The 12,387-nt window shown below is 35.2% G+C and overlaps 1 protein-coding gene across 3 annotated transcripts in view; it reads right to left on the bottom strand.

The window, feature by feature from the left end:
* Nucleotides 1–5,624: 5,624 nt before the first annotated feature.
* The window catches only part of SPRED1 (sprouty related EVH1 domain containing 1), a 119,805-nt gene continuing 113,042 nt past the window's right edge, over nt 5,625–12,387 (bottom strand). For all 3 annotated transcript variants that reach the window (XM_075927035.1, XM_075927036.1, XM_006132697.4), the window contains exon 6: nt 5,625–10,549. In XM_075927035.1, the coding sequence (XP_075783150.1) occupies nt 9,890–10,549 (660 nt within the window). In that variant the 3' untranslated portion in view covers nt 5,625–9,889. The remainder of the gene's footprint in view (nt 10,550–12,387) is intronic.

Below are 12,387 nucleotides of genomic sequence, written 5' to 3'. Positions count from 1 at the left end.
ATAAGATTGGCCAGGATTCAAAAGAGTCTGAAAATGGTTAAAGAACTGAAAAACATTTCTATATTAAGTGAAATGAGCTCAATTTACCTTCTTAAAGAGAAGGTTAAGGGGTAACTACCACAGTCTATAAGTACCTACAGGGCAACAGGTAATATATTTTATTGGACTAATTTCTGCTGGTGAGAGAGACAAGCTTCCAAGCTACACAGAGTTCTTCTTCAGGTCTCTCTAATATCCTGGGACCAACGTAGCTACAGCTATACTGGGGGCAGATATTTGGTAATAGAAATTCTTCAGTCTAGCAGACAAAGGGTGCGTCTACATAGCAGGACTTAACTCAGAATAAGCTACACAAATTGAGCTACGTCAATTGCATAGATTATTTCAAAACAGCTTATTTCAAAATTGGGAGTGTCTACACAGCACTTATTTTGAAATAGAGCACTCCTCCTCCGACTTCCCTTATTCCTCAAACAGAGAGTTACAGGAGTTGGAGTAAGAAGTCCTCCAGCTTGATAGTATTTTGACATTATTTCGAAATAACTGCCTGCTCTGTAGATGCAGAATAAGTTTTCGAAATAATACTGTACTAGTTATTTTTTAGTAATGTTGCTGTGTAGACGTACTCAAAGGTGTATCAAGATCCAATGTTTGGAACTTGATGCTTGACAGATTCAGACAATAAATAAGGAGCAAAAGTTAAATTACCCACTAAAACAATTTATCAATGGTTATGGTGGATTCTCCCTTTCTGGAATTTAGATACATCCAATCAAGTTAAAAAAAAGATAAGTTCTGGGTGGTTACACTAGATCAGAGGCGAGGAACCGTTGGCCTGTGGGCCACAAGTGATTAATCAGAGTAAATAACCAGCAGGCTGCCAGACTGTTTCCCTGAATGTCCACAGGCATGGAACCCTGCAGCTCTCAGTGGCCATGGTTTGTTGTTTCTGACCAATGGGAGCTGTAGGAATTGGTGGCACCAGTGAGCCACCACTTCCCGCAGCTCCCATTGGCTGGGAACAGCAAACTGCGGCCAATGGGAGCTGCAGGGGTCTATGCTTGCAGATGCTCAGGAAAAAAAAACCCTGCCAGTGGCTAACCCTGATGAACTGCATGACACCAGTGTGCTAGAAGTTCCCCACCCTTGTACTAAGTGATTGCAGTGATCCTTTTGGCCATATCTAGGAATATAATGGACATTCTCACTGTTCATTTTGCAGCGAGTAATATATTATTGGGTTGAGTACTAGGAACTGTGCACAGAAGAGACAAGATTTGTGCTGCAGTGGTCTAACATGACCATAACATCCTGCAAAGATGGTATCAACTGATTTTGTACCACAAAAAAGCTGCAAGTTTCAAAGGTCCTTGTATATTGAATGATGGTACTGAAATATCTTAAAAGATTACCTGTGTAAAGAAAAATGTGTGAATGAGAGTGAGAGTGTGAGTGTGAGAGAGAGAAGCAGGCTGAAACGTATTTGCAGAAGAAAGCCAAGCAGATTTTTTTAAAAACAAACATTAAGTTTCATTTCCCCTAGTTTATGTCTCCCATTTCAGTTACAATCTATTAAAACAAATTTAAAAAGGCTAAACTGACTGCACTAAATTAAGAGATTTTTCAAATAATGTTAACCCAACTTGAGTTCTCTTTTGACCAACTATAGCCATGCCCTTTTAAGACTACTCATGAAATTGGCTATAGAAACAGACATTCTTTGGTATCAGCATTTGAACAGGGTTCAAAAACCTAAGTGGTTTCAATAGACACTTCTTGGTTCACCTTATTTACCTGCTTCATCAAAGATTTTGAGGCATATAAAATTAATGCTAATGAGTATTGATAGGGCTTCTGTTTCTTTGTGTTTATTAATTTAATTTTTGAGTGTATTTTTAACAATTTAAGTTTTATGCAGCTCATTTTTTCATTTTCTTTTTATGTACTGTACATCATTATGGCAGCATATCTCTGTAGTACTCTCTAGTGCATTTTATTATAATACTATTTCAAATGGCACAACAGTAAATGCACTAAGAAAATCTAAGTGTGCACGAGTTAAGTCTACATAGAACAATTCATTCACACTTTAGAAATAATACAAAGACTCACACTACTGAGCCTACATTAAAGCTCCATATAGGGAATAAACCATATCTAACTTTTTGTTTTGCTTTTTTAGAAAGGTAGGACATACAGTGGTAATGGAAGAGATAGATTTCATGGAGCAGATGGAAGACACCCCCTGCCCACATTTTTAATTCCTATAAATAAAGAATCTTGAATCACTAAGTCAAGTGTTACTTACACATTTGGTACTTATACATTTCAAACTTGGAATTCCCCCTGGAGTATATTCTCTGACCCCACTTCCTCATGGGTTGTAGAAAACTATGAACATATTGGTCTCTGTGTTAGTTTGTTTAAAAACGTTTTTAAAAGATAAAGAATAAGACAGAATATCTTATTTCCTCTACATAAATCCATGGTACATCCACATCTTGAATACTGTGTGGATATGTGGTTGCCTCATCTAAAAAAAGATATCTTGGCATTGGAAAACAGTTCAGACAAGGACAACAAAATTTTTTAGGGGTTTGGAATGATTAATAAAACTGGGACTTTATATCTTAGGAAAGAAGACACCAAGGGGGATGAGATAGAGGTCTATAAAATCATGACTGGTGTTGAGAAAGTAAATAAAGACAAGTTATTTACTTTTTTCTATAAAACAAGAACTAGGGAGTCACTAAATGGAATTAATAGGTAGCAGATTTAAAAACAAACAAAAGGAAGTATTTCTTCACACAATGCACAGTAAACCTGTGGAACTCCTTGCCAGAGGACGCTGTAAAGACCAGTATTTAACAGGGTTAAAAAAACCCTACATATATTCATAAGAACATAAGAATGGCCATACTGGGTCAGAACAAAGGTCCATTCAGCCCAGTATCCTGTCTTTTGACAGTGGCCAATGCCAGGTGTCCCAGAGGGAGTGAACCAAACAGGTAAGATCAAGCGATCTCTCACCTGCCATCCATCTCCAACTTCTGACAAACAGAATCTAGAGACACCATTCCTTACCCATACTGGCTAATAGCCATTTATGGACTTAACCTCCATGAATGTATAACTTTTCCTTATTCACTTTCTCCACACCACTCATGATTTTATAGACCGTTATCATATCCTCCCTTAGTCTCCTCTTTTCTAAGTTGAAAAGTCCTAGTCTCTTTAATCTCTCCTCATATGGGACCCATTTCAAACCGCTAATCATTTTAGTTGCCCTTCTCTGACCCTTTTCTAATGCCAATATATCTTTTTTGAGATGAGAAGATCACATCTGGGTGCAGCATTCAAGACGTGGGCATAGTATGGATTTATAGAAGGGCAGTAAGATATTCTCTGTCTTTTTCTCTATCCCTTTTTAAATGATTCCTAACATTCTGTTTGCTCTTTTGACTGCCGCTGCACATTGCATGGACATCTTCAGAGAACTATCCACAGTGACTCCAAGATCTCTTTCCTGATTAGCTGTAGCTAAATTAACCCCCATCATATTGTATGTATAGTTGGGGTTATTTTTTTCTAATGTGCATTACTTTACATTTATTCACATTAAATTTCATGTTGCCCAATCACTCAGTTCGGTGAGATCTTTTTGGAGTTCTTCAGTCTGCTTTGGTCTTAACTACCTTGAGCAGTTTAATATCATCTGCAAACTTTGCCACCTTGCTGTTTACCCCTTTCTCCAGATTATGAAAAAGTTGAATAGGATTGGTCCTAGGACTGACCGTTGGGGAACACCACTAGTTACCCATCTCCATTCTGAAAATTTACCATTTATTCCTACCCTTTGTTTTCTGTCTTTTAACCAGTTCTCAGTCCATGAAAGGACCTTCCCTCTTATCCCATGACAACTTAATTTATGAGAGAACCTTTGGGGAGGGATCTTATCAAAGGCTTTCTGGAAATCTAAGTACACTATATCTACTGGATCACCCTTGTCTACATTTTTGTTGACCCGTTCAAAGAACTCTAATAGGTTAGTAAGACATGATTTCCCTTTAAGGAAACCATGTTGATGTTTGCCCAACAAATTATGTTCTTCTATGTGTTTGATAATTTTATTCTTTACTATTGTTTCAACTAATTTGCCCGGTACTGACGTTAGACTTACCGGTTTGTAATTGCCGGGATCGCTTCTAGAGCCCTTTTTAAAATATTGGCATTATATTAGCTATCTTCTATTCACTGGGCACAGAAGCTGATTTAAAGGATAGGTTAACAAACCATAGTTAATAGTTCTTCAATTTTACATTTGAGTTCTTTCAGAACTCTTGGGTGAATGACATCTGGTCCTGGTGACTTGTTACTGTTAAGTTTATCAATTAATTCCAAAACCTTCTCTAATGACACTTCAATCTGTGACAAGTCCTCAGATTTGTCACCTGCAAAGGACAGGTCAGGTTTGGGAATCTCCCTAACAACCACAGCTGTGAAGACTGAAGCAAAGAATTCATTTAGTTTCTCCACAATGACTTTATTGTCTTTAAGTGCTCCTTTCATATTTCAATCGTCCAGGGGCGGGTAGGTCCATCAATGGTTATTAGCCAAGATGGGTAGGAATGTTGCCTGTAGCCAGTTTGTCAGAAGTTAGGAATTGGTGACAGGGGAGGGATCACCTGATTACCTATTCTGTTAATCACCTTTGGTCTGACCCAGTATGGCCATTCTTATATTCTTATGTCTACTTCCTTTTTATGGCAATATCTACCTTTTCAGTCTCTTAGCTGACTTCCTGGGAAAGCTATGTCAGTAACATGTTCAGTCTTTTTTAACGTAACTAGACCAACCATCCTCAGATATTTGTTAGGCAAGTGGCTGTATTAAAAATGGGAATGGCTGAAGGAAGCCTGCAGCAAAGCCCCTCTAGATATTACTTTATCATGTGTAAGAAATGTGAAAGCATTCGCAAGAAATAGAGGCACATGGAATTCAATTTAGAACGGTCTGTACTAAATTCTGACAACTTAATTTTCAAATCATAACCAACGTTTCTGCTTTCTATAGGTCCAACTTCCACTGAATACTTTCTTCGGTGAACAGATTTTTGCCCTTGATGTACTTGCTAATTTTTTTTTTCAAATTCTACTCTCTTTCCACGTGTAGTAAGTGTTCATTTTTCTAATACATTTGTGAAAAATCTAAAAATTAAAATTCAAACATAGGGTTATAAACAAGTTTTAAGTATTTTGCATGATTTAACAGAAGTTCAACAAACCAATCCAGCATAAACAGCAAACCTAAAAACATTCAGCTCCACAGTAGGTCTGTAGGTAGAATTAATGTTGTATTATTTATGTACACACAGTAATCTGAAACAGACAAGTATTTGATTAAGAAACAATAGTAATACCTTTAGAACTGATAAAGTAAAGAATGCAAGAGTTTCACAGTAACAGAATGGCTCATATTTTTTCCAAATGTATTAGAAATTTGATTGTTTTTCTTAATTAGTAAAATATTAATGCTATATGTATTCTACTCTCCAGCAACAATTCTTAAATGTGTATGTACTATCTTGAGCTGCCCCAAAAAAGAATGGAAAAATATGTCAGCTGTTTAATTTCATGATAGTTTTAATCAGGTAATTGCAGGAAAAACATTGAAACTGTTTTATGATATCTGATGCCAACTTACAAGTGTATGATGTTGCAAAACAGTTACAAACTTATATATGCATATTTACATTATATACTCAAAAGTAACAAGCTATATTCTTATACATAGAAGAAATACATCTATGACATGAGTTAAAACTAAATCATACATCATTTAGTAGAAATAGCTGTTAAGATTTTAATGGAAATAATATACAAGTGAGGCACTTTTTGAGATTGTTAGGGGAGAAAGCAAATGGCATTAAGCAAAATAAGAGGCAATGTTCACAAATGAAAATCTATGTACAGATTATACTGTAGCTTCAAATACAACTGTTCCTCCACTAGGGTAATGCTTTAGAATTCTCAAAAAACTAAGAACAACTTTTGCAATTTAAGAAGCTTTCAGAAAAAAATGCGTACATTTATCAGTGCACTAAATAGCATATGGAAGTTTTAACCACCTGGCTGCTGATTAACAGTACCAAAAGGCTTCTCACCCTGCACCTAACATCATTATTATTTTGAGATTCCTTTAATGAATATGTATGCATTAGTGTACTGTTCACATACCTTGGTGTTAATTCTGTGAAGATTTAAAATCCTATTTTAAAATTGTGCATTATTTACAAGGGATTTTTCAAATTTATCCTTTAAATACACATGAAAAGATCATCCAAAAGAGAACAAGTCAGAAATGGAAGTGCCACATTTCAACATGCAAAAATCTATGCATTCTTTAAAATAGCTTATCCAGAGCACAGTGCATGTGTTAAACATCCCTCAACTTTGCTATAGACACTTGTGAATTATTTCCAACCATTTACTGTGCTGTTCAAGCAACAATTATTTACCACAGATTTCTCAGTATTTTAAGAATTTTGCCTGAACACTTTAGATATTCCTCCTTTACAACTGTTGGGGGCCTGCTTGTTCACGGTTGTTAAAAAAAGCTACACAAAGAATTAAAATACTCTATCTACATGAGCATTTCTATCATCACCTTGGAACTAGCAAAAACTCCAAACAAAGTAACTCCATCTTTTTTCAGGCATGATTTTAGCCATTACCTTCATTTCAGTGATATATACTTTTTATATTTTAGACCATGGTACATCTTGCAAATTTGTACTCTGGCAAACATTTTATTTTTAAAGTCAGATGTAACAAAAACATTTTAAAGGTGTAAAATCTCAGGAATCAGAATAAGGGTTTTTATTCCCATTTCCAAATAGTTTCTACTTAATTCATACCTCAAACAGTCTACTGCTGTATTTAGCTGGCCATTTCTATAGGAATATAGCTACATGAAATGACTGGGCAATATAATCATATGCGACTTTAATTTTTCCATTAGGTGGTGCCCAAGTGCTATACTTGACCTCTTTCCTCAGGAGACTAAATGCTTTCTTTTCATGTCTGTAAACTGGCTGTTTCCTAAAACATAGGTCTGCCATGTGATAGCACAATACTCTATTACAAAGCTACCTGACTAAAAATTTGAGTTCTGATTTTTTTAGGAAAAAAAATGTTGTATGATGTTTCCCTCTTCCCCTTCAAAAACTTAAGAAAAGCTTTCAGAAGTAAAGGTAAACTTCACTTAATACTACCATAGACAAAGGCCGGGATGCAAGGGGCAGTTCCTGAATTGCTTTGCAAAGTGTCAATTTTCAGATAATCAGAAAGTGCCTCCAAAAGCGAATAAGACCCCAAACAGAAGAGAGGGCATACGTCTTTCTGCTTTACTACATCCAACACATGCATCCATGTATATTATGGTAATTCTTTTCATTACTCTTAACTTAGGTAATAATGGCATTAATTTTTTTAATGGACCAAATTTTAAGAAAGGAAAGGAAAAGGGACTGGGACAAAATTTTAGCAGCAAAGTGGTTAAATGCAAATTGAGAATACTACTGCACACATTCAGTAAAAATATTAAAGCATATATGTTGCATATAAAATACAGTACAGGACTAGGAGTTGCACTATGCTGAATAGTGCTCAGAGGAAATTGTTAAACTCATTTTTTTCCTGAAGTATATACACACACAATACAAGTCTACAGTATTTTCCTATACATTTTCCTATACAGCCAGCAAGTTCTTTTCTTAGGTTGTTCATACCTCACTCAATCGGATTAAAAACCTAGCACTTACAAATTTTTTTATTCACAAGAAAAACTTTCCCAGTTCACTAATGAAAAGTAGTTTAAGTAACAGTCTATTCTAGGCAACCAAGTTTATCTGAAAACATGTGAAGCATGAAAATCATTCAGAGTAGCAGCTTTCAAATATATAAACAGTAAAAATGTGACTTAAGACTGCTGCTACAGTGTCATATTCTTGGACTTAGTTCATCCAATCAATTTTTAGTATAAAACTAGAAGCTCTTTCATAACTTCTATAGTTATCAATATATCTGTCTTCTTTTCAATGTGAAATAATACTTCAAGATGCTCTATGTACACAATGGTGTCAATTCAAGCTGTCATATAAATATAAATGATTTATTTAAAAAAGTATTTTACAGATAGTGTTATATACATTTGTTCAGAATTTGATTCCTGGGCTACAGAAGAGAGCTAACAAAAGCTTTAATATATGTAATAAAGAAAAGATACAAACCCCCACACTGGGAAAAAAGCATAGAAAACTAAGAAAAAAAATCAACTATGCAACTTCTTATAGGAAGAATATACTAAGGACATTCTTTCCTATTCCATCCCTATAGAGATATCTTCCTAAAATAATGAATGCCTTTACTTGTTAGACATTTAACACGACATTAACTGAAAATTGAGTGAATGCAGTTTGTTGTAACATATAATAAGTCATAACAACTTGTTTAAAATTTCTCTAACAGTTAATCAATTGAATATTTGACCAGTTCCTGTGTAAATTAAACATTTAGTAATATAATGTTGTGGCCAATTGTATACACATTTAGTGTATGCACGCACACATACACATGCACGCCATCTCTCATTCAAAAAAATTCACTCCAATTTTTCATGGGCTGTAAGTTAATTTTTTAAACAATAATTTTATTCTTGCTAGTTTAAATATAAAGATGCAAGATGCTAGAATTCAAAATAATGAAAACAATTTCAATTTTTGTTAATGATTAATCTTTCAGTTTAATCATAGTACTTGATAAACAGTTGAACATAATCCTAGTTTAACAGAAGGATAAACTGAGAACACTGATGACAAATCATTACAACTGTCTCATTGCACCTTTTATTTTGTTGAACATTTGTAAATTCAATAAAATATTTTTGGAAGACACCCTAAAAGAAAACAACTTGCTGGTTGAGTAACAGAAAACAACTTCCTTTTTGCTATATTGTTGAAACCAAAGTCATTTACATATAAAAATAAATGTTATGTTCCTGTTAGAACATTTTAAACAATTACATCTGTGCTTAACAAATAATATTGGTCACTCAAGACTATAATTAATATTTTAAAGATTTTACAGATTACCAGAATGCATGGTTACAACTCAATATAAACTGTGGCTGATTGGAAATAGGACTGAAAATACCAATTTGTCCATCTGGAACAGAAATGCTACTAAATAAACTAATTAAATACTTAAAATACTATCATGGAATGTGACTGTAGATATGATACATACCTACTCTATATCTGGAAGGGGAAAGAAAAGTTGAATATGTAATAATTCGTACCTTACACATTTAGTTAAATATAAACATTTGTTATTTATATATAAAGCTGCTTCCAAAATCTATTAATAAGTGATTTAGTTGCACTTAAATCAGTTTCATTTCTCATTTGCCACGTATTAACTTTTCTTAGTTTTAAATCAACTGTCATTAGTGCACTTTTAATTTCCTCTCAAATAATTTGTAATTCTTTTAAGAGCCCCATCACCTAAACCATGAATGTACAAAATGGCAAAAGTTAATCCCTTTTAGTATATTGTAGTTTATATACTCATTTTATAGCCAATAATAAGAAAAGGCTTCCTTTTCCAAATGCCTTCATAACTCGCAACGAAACACCATGCACTGAAAGGAAATAGTTAGGCATGGCTAGCATTTGTAAAATGCTACGGTCTGACAAGTCTTGCTGCTTCTTCCACATCAGGCTTCTCTTACACGAGATAAGATTTCCTTTTGCTTGCCAAAAGCTTCCACAAATCCAAGATAGATGCTTCCTGGAAACAAAGATTTTCAGCTCTATCTGGCACTAAACTGTTCATCCAGCAGCTTTATGCTTTCCTCCACAGCACCCACATACCTCACCACAGTGATGGCATGCTCTCAAGGGGAGGTAGCAGCACATACATGGGGCAATGAATGACAAAGCTATTAGGGCTAACCATCGTAAGCAGAACTTGTCATCACTAGTGTCACATGAACAGGGGTCAGAGAAATCGCCTTCAGAGTCTGACATGCAGTGATATAGCATGCTCTCTGCACAAAGCATGCAACTAACTTGGTATATGCATCTTTTTATAGGATCTGGAGCATCTTGACATTTCCCCCTGCCATTCTCTTCATGATTAAATCTCTCCTGGCAGTATATGCAGCGAGAACGCTCACCGTCTTCTTTCCTTCTTTTTGACTTTTTAAATTTTAATGAGGAAGGCTGTGTTTTAAATACCACAGAATTCTTTGTGTCCTTTAGTGAATTCAGCTTAGTTCCATCCCCACATGGATAAAGATAGTCCAATTTTTTATTGTCAGACTTAGAAAACTGTATATTGGAGTCCATCTCATCCCTCTCCAAGTCATTTTTCCACATGTCAGGATGTCTGTAGTCTGCATAACGACGTATTAAAATATCACGAGGATTTATTCTAACAATTTCATCTTCATCTTGAAAACTGACATGTCTGGTTGATTTCAGTGGGACCTGAAACGGCAAATGGAAGCATCTTGTTAAATAATGTACAGGGACACAGTTTGGTTAGTACTTCAGTTACCATATGAATCAGCGCACAGAACTTTTCCCCACTGCCAGGAGAGAGTGCTCTCAGTTTATATATTACCTTGCAAGGTGTGAGCTCAACTTATCTTATGAAGCAGATGATCAATTATAGGTGGGAACATAAAAGCCACCAAACATCCATTCCAGAATAATTTCAAAATACTTTCTAATGGAATTGTCTTTGCTTATTAAGCAGTATATCCCAAGAAATGCATTAATGCTTATGGTGGGAGCTCACAGCCAATTACCACAAAAAGGGAGTAGAATACTGCTGGTATCTAATGGAAAGTCTGCTAAACCAAAATCAATGTAACTTTTTCATAGTTCTATAAAAAGAGCCATCTCTCTCTATTAATGAAAGTAAATTTGCTATATAGTTTTAGTTTATGAGCAACAATTAAAAGCAAACAATCATTTCCCATCCCTCCCAACAGCAAACAAGTCCTTCAATTATAGGGGAGATTAACCTCTGCTGAAATATTTGAGATTTATGAAGAGTTTGTTGGCTCCACTGAATAAAGTTCAGAACCAGCCAACCTTACCAAAGGTAATCATTCTAATACCCTAGAGCAAGACAGAGAGGACAATCATTGAAAAGCTGCAGGACACAGTCCTCAGTCAAAATATGGCAACAGACATCTAAGGTACTATAGAAGTTCTGGGTCTTTAATGGCAAGGGTCTTTAATCAGGCAAATACCTGATTCAGCCCAGAATAGGGGTTGAGACAGCAATGAATGCTGAGAAAGGCAGAACTCTCTAAAACTTTATTGTTCTGTCCATAGAGCTTCATGGGAGCAATTTGTGCTTTATTCTCCCCACAATGGCCCTAAGAAAACCAGACATAAGGAAAAACCTGGAGCGGGGCTCTCCATTAAGAGCACTAGAGCAGCAGTCAGGTAGGTTGTGGAAAGGACCTGTTAAGAGGCACAGAGGCAGGCAGAAAAGGCAAAGGAACTTTGCGGAGATTTATGTTGTGCAAAATCAGAAGAGGTATCTCATAAAAGGACCCCCATGGAAGAGTGATGCAAATGACCAAAAAGGCCTGAGACAATAAAGTGCTACACAGTCCTGTTTTTTGTTTCTGGGACAATACAGTAAGTGTAGACTTGACGTCAGCGCCTGCCTGATCAGGTGTTTCAAACTGGGGATTCTTCTGCATCAACACAGACTTCAGAGGCAGGTACAAGCAATCCCTCAATAGATGTATGTGATAACTACTCCCCAGAGAGCATGTTTTATATTCCTTTTGAAGCCTTTTAATTTCTACTATAATAGTACTATTCTTGTTATGCATACAAAATATCCAATCTTTCTTTGAATCTTGCTAAGTTCTTGACTTCTACAACATCCTGCGCAGGGTGGATTAATTTAAATGAAAGCAATTTAAATCACTGATGATAATCATTAAATCAGGAAGTAGGAAACCTTCATTTAAATATTTGATTTTAATCTTGCTCTGCATTTGCACGTTAAGCATTTTCATAAAGAAAAATCTGAATCTAATTTTGTTTTGTAACCATGCTGATCTGTAACTAAATGGAGTTTTTACATCAAATTTGGTCCTTTTTGCTAATCAGAAAGATGCAATATATCTATACACATTTCTTTAAACAATTATGAAGCTTAATGTACTTATTCAGATGTTTACTTTTACAATATTTTATCAAATGGATGCATTTTTATAAAATGCTATGATGTAGTTCTTATGTACTAGATTAATTTTTTATTTGTGATTTGTGTTCAGCTATATTTGGATGGAAAT

Source organism: Pelodiscus sinensis, chromosome 4, assembly GCF_049634645.1.
Source record: "Pelodiscus sinensis isolate JC-2024 chromosome 4, ASM4963464v1, whole genome shotgun sequence".
NCBI lineage: Eukaryota > Metazoa > Chordata > Testudines > Trionychidae > Pelodiscus > Pelodiscus sinensis.
The sequence above is the reverse complement of the archived record's forward strand: the minus strand, read 5'-3'. Positions and strand labels throughout refer to the sequence as shown.